Source organism: Paramormyrops kingsleyae, chromosome 5 (genome assembly GCF_048594095.1).
Source record: "Paramormyrops kingsleyae isolate MSU_618 chromosome 5, PKINGS_0.4, whole genome shotgun sequence".
In the NCBI taxonomy this organism is placed as follows: domain Eukaryota; kingdom Metazoa; phylum Chordata; class Actinopteri; order Osteoglossiformes; family Mormyridae; genus Paramormyrops; species Paramormyrops kingsleyae.
In genome coordinates, this window is record NC_132801.1 from 39,093,204 (window position 1) to 39,114,734 (window position 21,531).

The 21,531-nt window shown below is 40.9% G+C and overlaps 2 protein-coding genes across 3 annotated transcripts; both read right to left on the reverse strand.

Annotated features, from left to right (window-relative positions):
• Positions 1-742: 742 nt before the first annotated feature.
• Positions 743-9,134, reverse strand: LOC111839621 (sulfotransferase 1C1-like). Of its 2 annotated transcripts, none has more exons than XM_023803694.2 (8): positions 9,018-9,134; positions 6,716-6,895; positions 6,258-6,386; positions 6,002-6,099; positions 5,785-5,911; positions 5,146-5,240; positions 4,308-4,488; positions 743-1,535 (listed from the first exon to the last, which is right to left on the reverse strand). In XM_023803694.2, exons 1-8 carry the CDS (start codon positions 9,043-9,045, stop codon positions 1,411-1,413), a joined length of 963 nt encoding a protein of 320 aa, XP_023659462.1. In that variant the 5' UTR covers positions 9,046-9,134; the 3' UTR covers positions 743-1,410. The 2 variants fall into 2 exon arrangements, with proteins under 2 accessions (XP_023659462.1, XP_023659461.2); XM_023803693.2 differs by lacking the exon at positions 9,018-9,134 and adding an exon at positions 7,662-7,826.
• On the reverse strand, positions 7,974-18,654 carry LOC111839622 (sulfotransferase 1 family member D1-like). The gene is made up of 7 exons (XM_023803695.2): positions 18,305-18,654; positions 15,189-15,317; positions 13,950-14,047; positions 13,728-13,854; positions 13,037-13,131; positions 12,272-12,452; positions 7,974-11,351 (listed from the first exon to the last, which is right to left on the reverse strand). The coding sequence occupies exons 1-7, from the start codon at positions 18,480-18,482 to the stop codon at positions 11,239-11,241; spliced, it is 921 nt and encodes a 306-aa protein (XP_023659463.1). The 5' UTR covers positions 18,483-18,654; the 3' UTR covers positions 7,974-11,238.
• Positions 18,655-21,531: the final 2,877 nt, after the last annotated feature.

The following is a 21,531-nucleotide window of genomic DNA, read 5'->3' on the forward strand; positions in this document are numbered from 1 at the left end:
AATAGACTCATGAAGCAAACATGAAGACGGAATGGCAAGCCTGCCATTTGTTAGGGCAGGCAGTCCCTGGGTTAAGAATGGCCACTTATGAACAGCTCGTATTTACAAACGGACTGCCTTAACCTCCTGAGACCCTACGTCCTCATATAAGGGCATCATTTTTGTTTAAAACTATTCATTGTTAAAAAAAAATAATGTTTGGTTTTTATGATTATGAGGTACTACTTATCCCAAATAGCTAAAGGAAATAAAACATGCACACCAAACAAAAGCCTGGGACTCAGGAGGATAAAGCCTATTATATTAAAAATTTGCATTAAATACAATGGTTCGTAATAACAAATGCATGCACTACTTTGTCACACTCATGAAAACATTGCGTGGTTTCAGTGGGTTATTGGCTACAGTACAGTAAAGTACTGTATGTAGTTAGGTCTTCCCCATGTTTTTTTTTTTTTTGGGGGGGGGGGGTTCACTCCAAGTATTCCACTTTCCTTCTGCATGCTTAAAACTTGCAGTTGAGTGAGCTGATACAGAACACACAAATAACAAATAAGTACTAAACATTTTGCTGTGTTTTGCCCAATCATTCGTTGATTATTCCGGGTCATTTATAATAATTCAGTTTTGCTAGATGACTCCATACAACTCACTTTGCTTAAACATCCACAAAAGTCCCAGGACTATGCCACATTTTATATATTATTTTATATGAAATAAAATCTGCCATGAAAACCACTGCTTGAATTCAGGAAATATAATTTTTATTACATACATTTCCTTCATCACCAAGTTAAAAACTGCACTTTCTGCGCAGATGTAACAGCATTTATATAAAGCATCGTTTAAGAAATTCTTGCCATTAGCTGGGTCTTCCATTATAGGACAGGTTTCTGAAGTCAAGGTAGGCTGTACCTGAGACGCGTACAGCCATCTGAAGATTGCACTGACAGACAATGTACCTCATGGTTCTCATTCTATTTTATCTCTGAGTGAATGTGTCAGGCTGAAGTGCTAGTTGAAAGATGTACATATGAGGAGCCTATATGAGCTCTGGTCTGGTTTCCCTTCAGGACCTTGGGAACTGTTAACCCAATAACATATCATGAACCCGTGAGCCCCATCAGAGTGTGATGTAGATGTAGGCTATGGGTGCTCTTCATGTCCTTAGAGAACACTGATTTCAGTATATTTTAATAAGGCATCAAAGACTTTCTTCCGAAACCTTCTATATTAAGATAATGAGTTTGTCTTTGTTTATCGCATGTTCATGACGATGGCTAATTACGTTGGAATGTACTTTACAAGTTTGCAAAATAAAAAAGAAAGCTGTGTCTTAAAAACGTACATTACTCCATGCTCCTCACTCTGCAAATATGTATGCAAGGATTCCCTGGACTGCACCAGATATTAGAAGTCCACTTTGGTTTTGGTCTTAAAAGGAATGCTTGTGGTTTTCATTTGTCTTTCATAATCTTCTTCAAATAACTGCAGCTGGTCTAGGGAGAAATGATTGGCCCAGTCACCCACTTCTCCTACAGATAAGAAGAAAGAGTCATCACACAACCACATGCTGTGCCAAACGCGCCACCTCGGCTTAGTGCCGTTTCCCCGTCTATTCCAGATGGACTGTGTCTGCACCTGCTTCCGGATCTTTCCTTTATTTAGCCATGTGAGAATTCCAACAGGCATCTTCTGTAAAAATCAAACATTTCATGCCATTTTGAAATAGCTCCCAGCTGTTTTTTGGGGTGTCATAAGTAACTCGTTAATTTATCCCATTGAAATGCTGCCACTAGATGGGACTGAATTTAATATTGGTGACACATTGTTGGGTGTGTGTCTGCTCTATGGGTGGAAGAGGGAATGCTCTTAAAAGGACAAAACATCGAAACTGCGCTGAGAAACCTTCAAATGGGAAAGAAAAAAGCAAGGAAAACAAAAATAATTAAATCATAAGACAAAGCAGAGCAGTCTAATAAAAGGCAGGCTTGCTAATATGTCTTCATGAGTCTTGTCTCCTGTACATTTTACACAACTAATCCTATTTATCCGTGACATGTGATTATGCCATTCAGAACAATCGCCAAGGAAACACAAAGCAACCACAGGAGTTACACAAATCATCTGTTCCTCTGTCTTCCAGCCCCTTGACCAGGACAGCGTCATGGGGACCTCAAGCCCATCACAGAGAGAAAGGAGAGGTAAGGAGCATACACTGATTACAATGCATTGCCAAACCCACCATACCACCCCAGGGATGAGTGCCTGAGTGCAGCAGGCGATACCTTAGAACCACACTAGTCCAAATGGAACAGTGACTTTTTTTTTTTCCAGTGGCTGGAATGCCAATCCTGCCACCAACCCCCAAATTCCCACTGTAAGTTAGAGGACCTCCTTGCAGGGCTGGCTGTAGATTAATGTTATACCCAAGATGAAACAATTGCAAGTTAAGGGCCATATGAAAGGGCCCAGTGAAGTAGGAGCACTCCTGGCCTTCAAAGGATTTGAACCAGCAACCTTCCAATTGCTAGTACCAAGCCCTAGCCTCAGAGCCACCACTCCATGCCAGGGTCAGCCCCTGCTGTGGTCCTACCATGTCCCTTCCCCGTTTGGCCAGCAGGCGTTGCTGGTCATCCCGTCCTTCATGTTAGTCTTTGTTCTCCTCTGTTACCTATCTGGTCATGTGGCTCTATGTGTTGAGCGTGTAGTTGTTTGTGTACCCTTCTGACCTGTGTTTGAATCCCGCCTCCCCTGTTTTTGTATTTTGGCTCCCTAGTGTTTCATTTGAGTTTCTTTAGTTCTTGTGTCTGATTTTGTAGTTGGTTTTGGATTTGTTCCTTGTGCCCCTGCTTGTGTCTTTACCTGTTTAAATTCCCTAGTGTTGGTTTCTGTTTCCCTGTTTCCTTGGTTAGTTCTTAGTTTCCCTGTTTTGTTCCTTTAAGTTTATTAGTTTCACCTGTGCCCTGTTTTCCTGGTCTGTTAATTAGTCTCACCTGTCCTGTGTTAGTCTTATTACCCAGTTTTGGTTTCTGTATTTAAGTCCCTGCTTCTGTTCTGTTCTCTAGTGGTTCGTTGTCTATAATATGTTCCGGTGTTAGAGCTGGTGTATGTTTACCTGCCCAGTTTGGTTTAATTGTATTTGTAGTGTTAGTTTATTCCCTTTGGTTTTTTTGACCCCTCGTGGTCCTTTTGGTTTTGTTGTGTTTTCTGTTTTATTTAATAAACCCCTTTTCTGTTCCTTGAGCCGCAAGTGGGTCGTCCGCCCTTTTTCGTGCACCATGCCTCGTTCCCGTGCCCGAGCCGCCCGGGTCCCTGACACTCCACCTATCACAGCTAACACACAATCCTTGGCATATGCAGGAAAACACAGAGACACTGATTTTCCTGGTCAGATATTTCTGGACAACAGGAATGCTGTACTCATAGAGGGAGTTCATCCCACAAACGTTGAAGAAGGGTGAGATCTGAAGCCTATCTGAAGTTGTCAGGTAGCCATAATACTCACTAGATCACCCATGCCTTCCTTTGTTCTATGTGTGTAGTCCACCTTGATGCCTTCTTGTAAATTTATAGCACCATCTCTCTACATATTACAGGCAGTCCCTATGTTAAGAACGTCCAGCTTATGAACAACTCATACTTAAGAACGGACTGCCATAAAGCCTATTAAAATTTGGTTTACATACAATGGTTTGTAATAACAAATGCATACACTACTTTGTTACACTCATGAAAACATTCCGTGGCTTCAGCAGTTCTTTGGCTCGAGGTACAGTAGATAGTTACTTTTATCATTACTGTATTATTATTATTACTACTGTGTTATTATTTTTTCTGACTTACCTACATATTCGACTTAAAGACAGACTTTGGGAACGGATCTCATTCGTAACCTGGGTACTGCCTGTATTGTATTATAGGTAGCCTAAATACTTTTAGCATTTGAATTTAGAATGCATGGAGACAGGTATTTTACACACCCAGAGCGCAGGGATTGGGGGAAACTGGGGGCGTGTAATTTGACTTCATGCACCCCTGCCCCAAGAAATAGACCTTTGCATTTAAATGATTAAGTTGTCCCCCCCCCGCTATCAAAGTCACTCCCATGCCCTTGTACTCAACAATTGTTTCTTCCATGAGAGCATTAAACATACTATACAACCCAGAAAATATTCATCTGAATAACTGATATATGTAGGATACTGAAACATGGCTTTACAATAATTTTTCAATAGGATATTTTTATCAAGCAACCATTACTACAACGCATGAAATTAATATAAAATACTGAAAGAAACACCAACCTTTCCTCATAAATGGAGAGATAGAGTGGTCAAAGATGGGCTTGGTGATAAAAGTATAGTTAGCCATTGGGTTGTCCTTCATGACCTTGAATGATGTGAGCTCCACAACACGCTTTATGACATCATCAGAACAAGACAGATCCAAGTACTTCATGATGCGTTCCACCTCACGGCGAGGATTCTGTAGAAATGACAGAGAATGGAAAGGACCTCTGATTGACAATGAATCATTGATAAGCAGGGGTAAAAGAAAACATGGGATGTACTTCGTAATTTGAAAATGATATGTTCATATGAATATTTTTTATTAAAAATGTTCTGCTAATACAAATTCAAAATTAGATATATAAGCCATCTATTTTGCAGCTACTTCTACAAAACCCTAATGATAAGTTGCAGCACATCTGTGGCTCTGGCCATGACCAAAACCAAATTTTTTCTATAGTTACTAAATTCCTATAATTAGTGATAGTTTTTCATCTCTGCTTAAAGAACAGTTCTCCACAGTTCAAGAGAACTCTCTGAATCTTGGTAGAAACTGGAAGTTGTGCTAGGCACCTCAACTGTCAATGAATGCTTTGCAATATTTGCATTCCGCAGTGTGCTTCTTTTTATTGGATGTTTTGCATAGAAGCTCCCGATGGTTTATGTACGGAAGCTGGATAATCGCAGACTTGGCTTATATGGGTGAATGCACAATGTTCCAAAAACACTGAAGTTAATAGAAGACTTTGGGTAGGTGCTAAAGCTACAAAGACTGGAGACTAATATCCATTACTTAGTCAGTTCTTCTCATGCATTTCACTCTTCCCAGTGACATTAGTCAGTGGCACCCTACCTCTTTCATGTCTTCATAAAATAAATAGAGTATATTTATCTTCTGTCTCTCTTCCCAGTAACCCTTCACATGATCATACCAGGAGCCCCAGGCCACTGTTATGAGTGGAAGGAAGGCAACAGCAGCATATTAGTAAAGCTTCAGTATAGTGCTGAAACTGAAAATGAACATTATACATCAGTTGTGACAATCTCCTTTTCCAGCTGTCATATTTACATTGCAGCAATAGGTCTGAATGAATCAAGCATTAAGGAAATTTCATAAATATTGTAGGGGGGGGGGGTATTTCTTACATTGACTTCCCTGTAACAGTATTATTTTGTGATTAATAAAGATGAATCCTTTGCATATCCATTACATTGCTGTCTACTTGCAGGTCAGATGGATGTCCTTTATGATGACAATACACCACTCCATATGGCAAATGGTATCCACTGAGAGTTACATCAGTACACTTTGGGTCTGTGTAATTACTGTTTCTCATAATATGGTACCATATATTTACTTATCTCCTAAAGATTACCAACAATCTGTCCAGCTTCTGTCCAACTATCATGATAAGGGTATTGCACAAATTTGGTTTTCTGCCCACAATTCCACCTGCACATACATATCTTTAAAAAGAAACATTTCTCTTACACTCTCCCTTCATAAACTTGTGGATGTAGCCGTCCCAGGGACCTGGATCAGGGTGAGTAAGGTTCATCCTGTCAAAGTGGTAGTAGCTCACCAGGTTATCTTTAGCGTTTCGGGCCACATAAATCACCTAAATCACATCAATCGAATGGGAAAGTAGAGGCATTACAGGAGTGCTACATGTCATAGGGAATAATCAACTTTAGTCTCTTTCTACTACCTTGCATTTGTTTTTCCAAAATCCTTCCGGTACCAGTTGGATTGGGAGATGGGTCTTGATTACTCTAGGGGGATCCATTTTATTGAGGAGGTCCAGACCTGAGAGATGAATATACTCAAAAAAGGGTTTTGTCATATATATTGTTTTAAATGAGCATAGAACAGACTTACATTCAATAGACTAGTCACTAGCTCCACATATTACTGACACAGAAGCATAACGTGGTAACAGGCCGTAATATAAATAAAGCAAATACCAGAGGGAATTGGGGGTGGGGAGAAGATCTCAAGGAAGGGGTGCCGCAGAATGGTGGGGGCTCGCCGGCACGCCATTGCATCTCCGTTGTGAAGCAACAGGTCCACAATCTCCTGGGTCCATGTAATTCCTGATGTCATTAAAGATGGAAATCACTGAGTGAGTATCGGAAATGCACAGTAACCTCCAAGGCTATGTAAGACTGTACAATCCATGTTTAGCAACCTACTGGCTACATTTATGTCTTATTAATCCTGTCACATTGTAGGTCACTTTGACTGAGGTCAAACATTATGCTGTCATTATTTATTTTTACCTAAAGAACACCTCTCACTGGGTGGTTTAATTCTTGATTACATTCCCTTTCATTCCCTTCAGTTCAGATGCATTCCTGCCTTTTCATGAATTGTTGTCAAAATGCAATTTCTCCCCAGCCATTGTCTCTTCATTGTGTCTTACCAGCTTTGGGATAAGCAGCCATGAGAAGATCTGAGGGATCAGGGCAAAAGGTGCAGACCGATTCCCAATTTTGGACAATGGCTTCCATGAGCGGAACTCCCCTGACATTCTTCAGGGGGAAGCGACGGAAAGCATCTTTAGCGATTTTCATAGATTCTTCATACATCTGTTCCTCCATCACTATTAATTCAGAAAGATTTAAAGAGGATAGATAGGTCTTTAACATTCTTTCCACCTTACAACCTATGCTATTACATTTATCTAATTTGTGTTCTTTTCCAACAATGGAATATACTACACACAATGGCGACAATCTTTGAAACCTAGATAAAATGTGAAGAACTCCGTGTTCTGCCCACCAAACTATAGATATGAAGATTCTGCAGCTACTATTTGAAAACAAATGCAGTGTGACATCGCCCTCTATTGGTAACAATGAAAAAATGATCTTTCAGTTTAATAGTTTAGCAGCCTGGATAGCAGGGATCTTTGATTTTACAGGGAAAAACCAAGAAAATCCACAAACAATAACGTGTCTCGGGACCGTGTTATCAGCTGGAACATCACACCAACAATCCACTTAAGTGCTAACAACTAACGGTATATGTATAATATTTGGATATAGCAACAAACCGTGAGTTGAGAGCTTCTAAATCATCTTGGGTAAAAAAAAATCTTTTTAATGTTACTGTGCAAACTAGTTTAATATCAATGGAAGATTATTAAAGAAACAATTTCTAAAGTGAAATGTACAGGGCCGGTTCTGGGGTGGGATGCTGGTGTCTCCGTGACAACATGCATGACGCCCCTGTCGCCCCACTAAATACGTATGCTACTTGGGTCAGAAGTAAATGTATTATTATTATTATTATTATTATTATTATTATTATAATATGTGGGCTAAAATTTTGTACATTGGGAGAAAGTGAAACACAAACGTAAGCACATTTTCTTGATGGACTCAACGCAGGTGCGCCGGGTGGTCGAGTCGCTTCAGTTGGTGAAAACTGGTGAAAAGCAACGTTAAGGACAGGGAAAAAATAATAATCAAGCTTGTGGAAACAAGACAGTAAAGAAATCAGAGTGAGCTACATGTAGTGGGAACTGTGTATAGTGATCATCTGGATTAAATTGATCACTAAATGCGGAGGATTATTGTATCCAATTTTGTCCTTTTTCTTTGTCTCAGGCAGATTCACAGCTAACTCACATTTGTATATTTATTACATGAATGTAAAAGATAATAAAACGGACAGCGTCGCTATTTACTTAATTTTATTGACAATTTAAAAATAGAGAACAGCTGTTTCAAATGCTTTTCAATTTACAATACTGTACGAAATAAATGAGGAACTGTGCATAATTCGAATACCATATAATACAGTACAGTACTGTACACAATTTTCAATACAATTTATACAGTGCATTTTCACAATGCTACACTATCATAGCGCTTACTGTAGTTTCGCTGCTATAATTTCAGTGGCTCGTTTTTGGCGATTAGCTTTGGTGAGTCTATATTTGTCATTGAGAGAAAATGACTTTCTTTTTCCCCATCATGTTTTCTATGCATTCAGAATTAGCCTTAGGTAGCTAGGCAGAAGCAGACGGGTTACTACAAGGAAAAGTAGGGCGATCAAAGTCTCATGCTTAAAAAGACCCAAAACAAACACTCTAAGTGGACTACTTGATTACTATAAGCGAAATATTTAAACAGTATTTGTACAGCAATGATTCTGTCCCGAGCTTTTTGATCCATGTAGCCTATTGTAAGTGGTTGATCACTATAACCGTGATGACTATATTGTATTACTGTATTGGTAAAACTGTAAAATGTAACTGCAAAGCATTGCATAACTAACATCTGTTTTCAAAATTGTCTTCTGCTTCTTAATGCTGGCGATCTAGTGTAAATAATTATTGGAGGACATGCATCGGGCCCACCTAACAACTGTAATTGGTAGCCTAATAAATGTGTATTAACTAAACAGCAACTCTGCACTGGATAAGCGGTCTGGAAATCTGATAAGATGGATGTATTGAATTTCATGTATACTAACTGTATTTCTACTGAAATAACCGACTAGTCTTCTTTGCAAATTCCCTTTCAGGTATTTAATGGATACTTATATTTCTCATTTAGCATACAGTATTATCTTTCATTCATTACATGAATTGCGATAGCTTTAAGGAGTACTACAGTAAATCAGGAAGAAAAAGTTATATGTCCATCTAAACTTTAGCAAACATTTTGATTACGTGATCATGTTGGAAAAGTAGTCGCCAATATCTTTATACCTACCGTTTTGTTTCTTCTTTCTCCTGGTCATTAACTTAGTTCACCGAAGCATTTATATGAGTGAGATACGTTTTTACAATAATCTTATAATCGCTCGAAGGCGATTGGCTCAGTTCTGAGTTTGCGAAGCATACGAACCAATCGGCGTTGAATCGGCTGACCTTAGCATTCGAGTTCATTCACCGTTTAGGGCACTGGTATCTTTATCACATAAAAGCAGCACGAGGAAGTCGGGTGAAGATGAACGACAAGACGCGAAACCAGTTTTACCAGAAAAAGAGTATGCGGTAACAGGAGAACAAGATAATATTACCGACTTGAAATTACACTTAAGCAATCGCAGTACCAAAGTTAACTGCACAGACAAGTAATAGAGAACCACGAAGGTTTTGTTCAAGCTCATTAACAGAATAATTTAGCCGAATTAGTATCATATTGGTCACCATAAATACTTCAGTCAATATGTTATGTAGTTAATTACTCATATTTACTATTGATTCAATATAAAATTAACTTAATTTGTCAGTTGTGCTGTTTGAAGTTGGTGAATACATATGAGGAATATATTCACATGGCATAGTGGCTATATGAGAAAACCTCTTGAATCAGAATAATTACTATGAATGAGTGTTAGACATAAAATTAAATGTTTTAGTTTAATTTCTTTCAAACAAGATCAGTTTCAACAATTTCTGTCACAAGTGCTTGGTTTAAAAAAAAAAAAAAAAAAACCCCCAACACCACACACAACAATGCCTTTCACAATAAGACTCCAAAACAGAGTACCCCAAACTGGGCCATCCATCCATAATGTCAGGTCTTTTGCCCACTGGCCCCCGAGACCTTAAAGCAGCTCACTGCAGGAAACAGGTAACCAAACAGGCTGCTGACTGGATGGACTAACCCAGGACTCAAAAGGCAGATTCAGGCACAGAAGACTGGAAAAACAGGAAACAGGCCAGAGGAAACCGGAAATGGGTCTTAAACACAAAACCAAGATAACGACTGTTATGGTGGGGCATGGCACAGACAGGAATGAAGGTGCCGATCCACTTAGCCTCTCTAAGACAATAAGGGGTTTATTAAAGAAACAAGACATTACCGAAAACCAAGGGGACATCACTTACAACATGCAGGGACACACCACACTCAATGACTTACTAAAGGATAGAGAAGGCACGGGCACTTAAATAGAAACAGGTAACCAACTAACGAGAGGGCAGGTGTGGAACATGATAATCAATTAACAGAGACAGAGAAACAAGCAACAGGTGGGGTGAGTTACAACAATAAGCACAGAACTAGGGATTTCTAACGAACACTGAAATTCTGAAACACAAACCACAATGGGAATTACTACACTAGGATAATTTACAGAACCAAATAATACAAACAAGAACAGGAAAACAGCAGGGCAACCTATAACTGGGAAAACAGAAAAGAAAAAACCAATAAACAGATGAGGCTGGTCTGAAGCCACCCTTGAACCCACAGCCAGAGAGTTCAGAGTCCCTAAGCCACACACTGAACCTACTGGGCTATGCAGCAGTTTGGGAAACGAGTACAACACACTAGAAAATAGACACACTGGGGCTGAAAGGCAAGAGAAAAGGAGGAGGACAGGATGGCCAGCAACACCTGCTGGTCAAACAGGGAGGAGACACAAAGGGCAGGGTGGGATGGGTGCTGACTAACGTACAACAAACCTACAAACAAAATTCCAGTTGCCTGGCACACCAGCTGTGGTATTCCAGCTAATCCAGACCATGAAATAAACACCAGCTAAGACCAGCAAACTCAATACAAGATGTTGCCCATCCAGAACCATGGACTCAGTTATGAGATTCTGGCACCCAGAACTACAATTCTGACCAAAGCTCAGGAGTAAAACACAAACAAACAAAACCATAGCTCCATGAATGAGACTTTAAACTAATCAAAGTTCTTATCTCTACACACTAAGAGCAATGATGACGACTGAGCAGTGACTAGCACTCACTGCTCTGTTTGAATAAGAGTTAGAGCCAGTCACCACTGGCACACAGCAAGAACAAACAGACCAGACTCACATACCTGACTACAAATGGAAGACAGATGTGACAGTATTGTTTTGAACATAGATCAAAATCCAGTGTCTTCTTGACTTACTACCCACTTCACCCATCTTCACTCCCTTTATCTTCTCTGGAAAACAAGGAATATAAGGAAATTCTCCACCCCTGAGCTAAATGTTCATCCTGAAAGGAATGTTTGTGCCTTTCATTTGTCTTTCATAATCTTCTTCAAATAACTGCAGCTGCTCTGAGGAGAAATGATTGGCCCAGTCACCCACTTCACCTGCAGAAAAGAAGAGTGTTATAGTGTTAGTGCAAAATATGCACTGGCACTCATTTGTAACAAACCTCAAATGCATGTAAAAAGGAAACAACTGGAAAAAAGAAAAGGATGGTATCCTAATATGGAATAATATGTAACTATCTGAACAAACTACAGTGGTACCTGTACCCATGAGCATCTGAGGCCACGAGTAACTTGAGTCACAAGCTTTTTCATTTAATAAAATCTCGCTGTACCCACGAGCAATGTTTGGAGCCACGAGCAGTACCGTGAGCCTGCCCACCTCCTTATCTCTATATGCATTTCTGCATTTTTATTAGTAACACAATTTACTGTAATATTTAGGCTTGTTTTTCAATGTTTTATTGTTAGCAACAATGTTTTATGCTCGCTGTAGGCTATGCCGAGCAGCCTAGCTTAGCCTATGTGACTTGGTCTATTTCATGTATGGCCATAGCGCAGTTTTTTATGCATTTAAAGATGGAAGTGTGTCTAATATGCCGAACAATATGATATTCTCAATCAGTACTACTTATACTGTCACTAAAAGCTCAACTATTGTGCCTATAAATATTTTGTATGGGGGTATTTTGGGGCCGGAAAACCAATTAATCCCTTTCCCATTATTCCTTATGGGAAAAATTGTTTGTACCCACGAGAAATTGTAATCACGAGCTGTGTCTTCAAACCAATTACACTCATGGGTACAGGTATGAAATAGTTTCAATATACACATGCAATATAACATTTTTCAGCAAACCTGAATTACCTATTCATTAATTCACTATACTGCTTGTCTGCTTCTTGGTAACAAGGGTCTAGAGCTTATCCCAGAAGCAAAAGACGCAAGGCAGGAAATAAACCAGGATGGAGTGCCTTTAAATAAATAATTAAAGATCTTTTCCAAAAGGAAGACAAACCTTTTCTCATGAAAGGTGAAACAGAGTGGTCAAAGATCTCCTCCGGCAGAAAAGTATAGTTAGTCATTGGGTTGTCCTTCATGGCCTTGAATGATGTGAGCTCCACAATGCTCCCTATGACATCATCAGAAAGCGACAGATCCAAGAACTTCATGATGCGTTCCACCTCATGGCGAGGATTCTGCAGAAGTGACAAAAAGAAGGGGAGCTTCAAGTTTCAAATTGTATTTATCACAGACACAATCGTACGCTGTGCCACTATACTGTGAAATACCAGAATACCACTGAGTGATCATGAAAGCACATATGTGGCAATGCAAGAGAAAATGATTTATTTAAAATTTGAAAAAAGTGATTCATGCTATATGTGGATGCACTGTTTTAAATGAATCCTTCATGAATGCTTCTGAATCATTACCTAATTTCTTGCATTTGATGAGGATGACTTACACACAGACATATGCAAACACATACAGACACACATGCATACAAACACACAGAGATGTAGAGACACACACAGATGCACACACACTTATGCAGTTTTATGTTTCTGCAATACAAAAATGCATGCAGAAGTAAATGAACCATTTATTTTAATAAGCTGTCTCATATCTCTTTAGTATCAGAAGATAAAGAACCATGGGAATTAAGGGCTGTACAGAGGAACAAGATAAGCTGAAAAATAAAATTGGTATTGATTCATTTACTGCGCAAGGCTACAATAGATCATGCAGTGTTTTAATGATGTGGGGTATGACATCCTACCTCTTTCATGTCTTCGTAAAACAGATATAAAATGTTCCTATTTTCTCTCTCTTCCCAGTAGCCCTTCACATGGTCATACCAGGAGCCCCAGGCCACTGTTGGTGAATATGGCGAGAATCACATTCTGCTTAAGATATAAAGTAAGACACCTGCTAGTGATGTATTTATTACTTTAAAGGGGCAATTCTATGATTGTTTACAGTCAGGGGCTAAGAAGGGCCATATTTCAAACAGAGGGGCAAAACATATCATTAGCCAATGATAGGTTTTGAATGGGTGAGTGACAGGGAAGGGGGCGCTCTGGGAGCCAATCAGCTTTCAGCTAGGGCTAGCACCCCTGTGACCATACCCAAGTACATGAACCTAATTATTTTCTATATAATTTTGCAACCAATATGAATATGACCTATGCCAGGGCTCTTCAAATCTGGACCTTGAGTCCAGATCCAGGCTTTGTTTTCAGATCTCCCAGGTAGTTAGTTTAATAATAACTGGTTCTGATTCACCACAAAGGCCTCACACCTGGCTCACAAGTAAAGGAAGGCTGGAAAACCAGAAGTGCTGGGCCGTTGAGGATCATGATTTGAATAGCCCTGACTTACGCAGTATGGGCATTTGGGGTATATTTTCAGTACCAGTTTCACAATTTCTTTTACAGGATAGTGTTCTTAAGAAGAAACATCACTCTTACACTCTCCCTTCATAAACTTGTGGATGTAGCCATCCCAGGGACCTGGATCAGGTTGGGTATGGTTCATCCTGTCAAAGTGGTAGTAGCTCACCAGGTTATCTTTAGCATTTCGGGCCACATAAATCACCTACGGTTTAAATGAAAAATCCAGAAAGTTATTTTTTCATTATCAGCATTGCAAGTGTGATAGGTTACAGAACACTACTACTGTCTCACTCCTACCTTGCATTTGTTTTTCCAAAATCCTTCAGGTACCAGCTGGATTGGGAGATGGGTCTTGATTACTCTAGGAGGATTCATTTTATTGAGGAGATCCAGACCTGAATCAGAAAGAATAGTTCAACCCCAGCTTAATACCTTCATGAATAGAACATTTCAGTGGAGATTTGTGTTTGCACATAGACTGGAACACCTACTGCACAAAATTTTGAATCTTTTTATAGAGCAGCAGGGTCATAATAAACTATAATTTTAGTAGATTAGATTTTTAAATATTTTCTTTGCAGAAAAGAAGATATGAAAATATCAGATCTAAGGGTGGCATCCCATCTAGGCTGTATGCCTCTCTTGTGCCCTCTGATGCCTAGGATAGGATCCAGGTAAGGTAACTATTAAATGCAACTATGGGTTCCATAATCCAAAATTGACATAGTAATAATATACAGTATATATACTGTATAGACAAAAGTTTTGGGACACACCTCTTAATCATTGAATTCAGGTGTTTCATTCAGATCTATTGCCATAGGTGCATAAAATCATGCATGTAGCCATTCAATTAGGTTTACAAACATTTGTGAGAGAATGGGTCATTCTGAAGAACTCAGTGCATGGTACTTTCATAGGATGCCACCTTTGCAATAATTCAGTTCCTGAAATTTCTTCCCTGCTAGATATTCCACGGTCAACTGTAAGTGGTGTTATTGCAAAGTGGAAGCATTTAGTAACAACAGAAACTCAGCCACTCTGGCATTAACCACAGCACAAAAACTGTGCACTGTCCGATGTCCCAGCAGTTGCACACAAATATTACCAAGCGCAATGCCAAGCCTCGGGTAGAGTGGTGTAAAGCACACCACCATTGGACTTTGGAGCAGTGGAAATGTGTTCTGTGGAGTGACAAATCACGCTTTTCTGTCTGGCAGTCTGATGGACAAGTCTGGGTTTAGCAGATGCCAGGAGAATGTTACCTGCCTGACTGCAATGTGCCAACCGTAAAGTTTGATGGAGGAGGAATAATGGTACAGGGTTGTTTTTCAAATGCACTGGATGATTGAGCAAAAATTCTCACAGACACACTCCAAATTCTTGTGGAAAGCCTTCCCAGAAGAGTGGCAGCTATTATAGTCACAAAGGGGAGATCAACTCCATATCAAAGCCTCTACATTTAGAATAGGATGTTACAAAAATTTGTGTAGGTATAATGGTTAGATGTAGAGATGAAGCTTAGGAGAGAAATACCAGAGGGGATTGGGGGTGGGGAGATGATCTCAAGGAAGGGTATCCGCACAGCCACAGTTGCTCTTTTGCAAGCTTCAGCATCTCCATTATGCAGCAACAGGTCCACTATCTCCTGAGTCCATGTCGTTCCTAAAGGAATATAAGGAGGAAGGAATATAAAATAGGAATGTTGATTTAATTAACTTACTGCAAAGTTCCATCATTATCCAGCTACAGTGATTAAGTTTGATTTTAAGGAATAAAATCACACTTTTTCTTTCTTTGTTTGATGAGGTCACGGTAGTGTTCACACAAATATTAGGCAAAAAGATCTTAGAAACCACAAGCATCTACAGTCTCACTGCACACTGCTCTTTGAGAGAAAAGAGTGACGATCCACAGAGCGGCCCCAATGAAAAGGGGTTTATTAAGAAAACAGGGCATCACTCAGCTCACCTGGGATCTGTCAGCCATGACCCTGATCTACCAGCCTGTAGAGGTGAGCTTACTCGTAGAGAAGATAAGACAGGAGGTCCTCCTGTGACAAGAGACGGACCGGCCCTCCGAACCACTACCAGAGGAGAAAAAATCTGCTCCCGTCTCTTCTTCTCTTTTCCTCAAAGGAGGCAGAAAAAGAGACAAACACCAACACCAACTGGTCCAGGTGAGAGTCCCGCCATGATTTCACTGCCCTGCCCAGGAGGAATTGACACTGCGCCTCTGGTTACCTACACCATCTACCCGGTTATCTAGCCTGCCATGTCTCCAGTTTTCTGCCCAGGTAAAGCTGCCACGGCCATGCCAGACCTATGAGAGACTGTTGCCCTGCCCAGCCCCGGAGAAGATGCTCTGCAAGTGCCTGGCCCAGGAGAAACCTCCGCCGCTCTGCAAGCACCCGGCCCTGGTGAGGCCTCCGCTGCTCCACTAGCTTCCAACCCAGGAGAGGCCACTGCTGCACCCTGCCCAGGAGAGGCCACTGCCATGCCCAGTTCAGGTGCCCCGGTTCTGTCCTGCCCTCTGGATGGCTCAACTGCAACCTCACTGTGCTTTGCTCGAGGTCCCTGTTGTGCCATACTCCCTGTCCAAGGTCCCAACTGTGCCTTGCTCACTGCCCAAGATTCTGGTTGTGCTGTGCCCACCTCCAGAGGATCCCACCATGCTGCTGCCTTGTCACAATCCAGGCGTTCACCCTTCCCTTTCCAGATAGGGACAACAAATCCTATTTACCAGTCAGCTAGGATGACACCTGTCTCCCAAATGTAGACAGTGCAACAATTACTTGCAATACCAGGACAGCCTTACCATCCACCTGGAGAAGTTCACCCTGGATACCATAGATCCCTGTGGCCTTCCCTACCCCCCGAGCTGGTTCACTGCCCATGCAATCAAGGAAATTTGGTAGTTCCCAGCTAATTGGAGGATGAGGTTCATGAATCATGGACTCAAAGACATGCAACATCCTAGCCGGAGGATCAGCTTCAAACAGCGGCTCAAAGTAGCTGGCCCAGTGGGTCACAACTGCAGTGTTATCCACAAGGACCGTTTCATCACCTGCCCTAACTGCGACTTTCTGAGGAAGAGATTCAGATATGCGTTTTTCTATAAGCAGGACGTGTGACACTAGACCATGGATGGTGTGTTACTTGCTCACAGATTCCACTAACAAATGTCTCCTTATTTACCCTCAGAACCCTTGCAGCCATCCTTCTCTGTTCTTGGTACAGACCAGAGCTGCCATGAAGCTGTAAGCTGCAACTCCTTTCAATTTCCAGCGTGCCCTGCAAGATGAAGTGCCTCCTTCTGGAACGACCAGCGACACTAACACAACCTTCAGCAACCTTCAGGGTATTATCATGGAGGTCTCCCACATCACAACAGGATCACCAGTCCCACCTAAGTCTGCAAATTCCTCACACAAATTGCATGGAAACTCATTAGAAACAGCCTGATCTTGGAGTCTGGCCAGGTCCAGCCTCAATCTCCTAGTAGGTGGTAACCTACTGGATCTAAGCTGAATCTTCAGCGTAGAAACAAGTATGTAGTCAGAATTCACTATGGTCACCAGACATTTGGGGAATGACATGATCCTCATAGGCAGCCCTGTCAGTGCCAGTAGTCACACTGAAGTGGCCCATGACCAGAGGAGTGTCACCTCGTGGGTACCCATCAACCATCGAGCAAAGTTGTGAATAAAATGTTTCCCTCATTGCTATCGGCGCATACACTGACACAATAGACAAGACACCCACAGAGTGCCTTAATCTGAGTCTCATAATAAGGTAATTGAAAGGAGTGACATCAGACACCATAGGCAGGAGTCGATCCACCACAACAACAGCTACTCCCTGAGAATGGCGGCCATTAGAGAGACCAGACCAATAATAGGTGTACCCATCTATAGAGATCTGGCCACTCTCCGGTCTGCGTACCGCAGGGAGTACCGCCACTGAACTTCAGAGTTTATAAAGCTTCTTTGACAGCAGGGTGCAGACAGTCATCATGCTGGAGAGACAAGGCATCCCACACACCTACCTTCCTATTAGGACCAGTGAGCTGCCATGCAGCAGGTGACGCCTCAATAAAGTAATAAAGTAATTTAAAAAAAAAGCATAAAATGTTTGAAAAAAGAATAACAAGCAGGAGGAAACATGCTGAGAACAGCTATTAGCCAGACACTGGCTCTGCTTGTTTAAAGCAGTGGGCACCTAAACCAAGTAAACCTCTCTGTCCAAAGCAAAGTGCAGTTTAATCATTGCACAACAAACAATTTAGCTACTCAAGTGAGACTCTAAAATGAATATAAATTCTCTGAATTTCAGTGCCTGACAAGGAAGGAAATTAATGTAAATAACCAGGATTCTCCACTTAGAGAACTGAATTTTCCAACAGCACTGCAGATTTCTTATAAACCAGCTTTTTAGTAACTGGTTCCCAATTTTCAAAAGCAATCTGTATGTATTCTTATATAATCAATGGTGCTTGGGCAATCACAATGAATATTGGATATGAAGGAAAAACATTTCACACCACTAACTTACAGGTTGTTTTGATTTTCAGTCTATTTCTGATTTCCCTCCTTTTAGATGAACCACAATTGCATTAATCCATCCCACCCCACCCCCTTTTCTCTGTCTCACCTGCTTTGGGGTATGTAGAGATGAGAAGATCAGAGGGGTCAGGACAGAAGGACCAGATTGATTCCCAACTCTGAGCAATGGGCTCCATTAATGGGATGCCCCTGACGCTCCTCAGGGGGAAGCGGCAGAGTGTTTTGCTGGCTCTCCTGATGGACTCCTCGTATGTCAGCTCCTCCATTGCAGTTACGATCACAAGCTCTGGCTGGGAATCGATGTCTTCTGTCCTTTCTGTTCGTGATTATTAGGTACTGGGTTGCCTTCTTATCCTCAGTCTGTGCAACTCCAGTTTACTTCTTCCCTTTAAGGGATGTTGTGCAACTTCTGGGATCTTGTGCAACTTCTTGATTCAGTTCCAACTGCTTGCTTAATAATTTGTGGAAAAGGTAAGGGAGCGTCTGGATTTTTTACATCATAACAAATGAAGAAGAAAAATCATAGTTAAATCACTGAACTTGGCAAACTGAGTATTTGCAGACATTCCCTAGGGGCTTGACTTTGCCTTTACGTTCTCTAGATGCCACGAGGAACTTATTTTTACAGGTGAAGGACATTGGAATGCAGAAACAGTTATCGTGTTTCTGATTTTCTGAAAATAATATTCATGCATATCCACATTCCTAAACTTCTAGCTGCAGATACAAATACACTGAACTGCACAGATGTAATTCATGCTGCGCTCACCAAAAAAAAAAAAACAATAAAAAGGAGAGAGATTTTAATGTAACATGCTAGCAAAAGTTTTTGTATTATAAGAAAGTTGATATGCTATTCTCTCTCTCTCTCTCTCTCTCTCTCTCTCTCTCTCTCTCTCTATATATATATATATATATATATATATATATATATATATATATATTCTCTGTTTTAAATATATTGACTACAATAGTGGCCAACATTGTGGAAACACTTAGCATTTATGGCATTATGCTTTAAAAATTACTGCATGAATTATATCAATAATGTTTATAAACAGTCAAAGAATGTTTACAAATATCATGCATTGGACTATTAAATAATTAACTGGAGTAACTAAAATAAAGTTCTGCAATCTCTAAACACTGGAAGTGTTTCCACAATTTTGGCCACTAGTGTAGATGTCCAGGTATTTATATTAAATTACTATTATATATTTAAACATCTATGCCTGGGTCACATTATAAGAGCTGTTAGCCACACTGAGCCCTGGGTAAACATGCCGACACACAAAATCTTGATGGATTTTGATCTGTTGTAAAAGTATAACATTGGAGGGGGGGGGGCGGTATATGTTGCTTCTTGTGCTTGTATCCTGGTTGCCTTCCTTGTCCTCAGCCGGGGGGGGGGGTCCCTTTTACCCTTTTTAAAGTGCCTCCAATCACATTTCATGTATTGACATTTATTATTGGAGTTATTACTGGCTTTCTTAAATTAAAGAAAGGAATGTGGATGTGAACTAACACTTGACCAATAAAGGTACCTAGTTCTCCCTGTTTTTCTGGTACTGGTGATGTCGACCTACTAGTACCAATAAAATGAAAATGTAACAACATGGACAACAAAGTATTCCAATATTTTTTTAGCATATCACTGCACAAAAATGCATATGTGTGTTGTTATGTTTAGGTATAATCTACAAACAAAGGTTAGGGTCTGGTTTCCTTGTGAAATTATATAATCACAACTGTGTAATTTTAGCATGTGCACCAGTTTACAGATCTACACTTCACTTATTTGGCCAGTTAGCCTTTTCAACATCAGTGGCCTGTACTAGGAAGTGGGGTTACTGGCTTATTGGGGTATCTTGTCGCATTTAAGGTACCACAGTTTAGATGGACTTAATATTCGTTTACTTACATTTTGCCCAGACTACCTTAAATCCTACAAGTTACCCCAATAAACCGGTAACCCCGCTTCGTAGTACAGGCCACAGGTAAGAAATATACATTCACATAAGCACTGGCATACTTCATAATTAATTTCTTTATGACCAGTTATATTAAAAAGGCATCTGTACAAAATGTGTTTGCAAAGTTTCTTGGCCTTTATTGACTCGCAACTATCCAAAAGCTATTTGAAATGCTCTGCCCCTGAGCTAAAATAGTGGGTGCTTCTAGGGGTGGTAGGAAAGCCTTGGTGGCTTGGTGCACAGATCCACATGATATAAGCGTTTATTTGAGGGATTTCCGGTTCAAAGGGGTGGGGGGTATGAAGCAAACAGGAAAAGGGAAATCCTGTGTACTAAACAAATATAACATTGCTGGGTTATGCAGGGACAAAAAAGACTGTACATTGACCACAGAAACAAGTAATACTCTGAAAGTTTATGTGTGAGAAAAATCTTATTTGTACATAATTGATATTTTTATTATGCCTCATCCCATCCAGGGTGCACCTCAGCTATTAAAGAGGAATTGTGGACTGTAGTTGCTGCCAAACCAAAAGCAAAAGATGCTAAGATGCAGGGATGCCAGTAGAGGGCAAAACTGTGAACGACAATGGCCCCCTATCTGTCTAAAACGACGATGGCCCCCTATCTGTCTAAAATGATGATGGCCCCCTATCTGTCTCAAACGACAATGGCCCCTTATCTGTCTCAACGACAATGGCCCCCTATCTGTCTCAAATGACGATGGTCCCCTATCTGTCTCAAACGACGATGGCCCCCTATCTGTCTAAAACAACGATGGCCCCGCTATCTGTCTCAAATGACGATGGCCCCCTATCTGTCTCAAATGACAATGGCCCCCTGTCTCCAATGACAATGGTCCCCTATCTGTCTCAAACGACAATGGCCCCCTATCTGTCTAAAACAACGATGGCCCCGCTATCTGTCTCAAATGACGATGGCCCCCTATCTGTCTCAAATGACAATGGCCCCCTGTCTCCAATGACAATGGTCCCCTAGCTGTCTCATACAACAATGGCCCCCTATCTGTCTCAAACGACAATGGCCCCCTATCTGTCTTATACGACGATGGCGCTCTATCTGTCTAAAACGACAATGGCCCCCTATCTGTCTAAAACAACGATGGCCCCGCTATCTGTCTCAAATGACGATGGCCCCCTATCTGTCTCAAATGACAATGGCCCCCTATCTGTCTTATACGACGATGGCGCTCTATCTGTCTAAAATGACGATGGCCCCCTATCTGTCTCAAATGACAATGGCCCCCTGTCTCCAATGACAATGGTCCCCTAGCTGTCTCATACGACAATGGCCCCCTATCTATCTCAAACGACAATGGCCC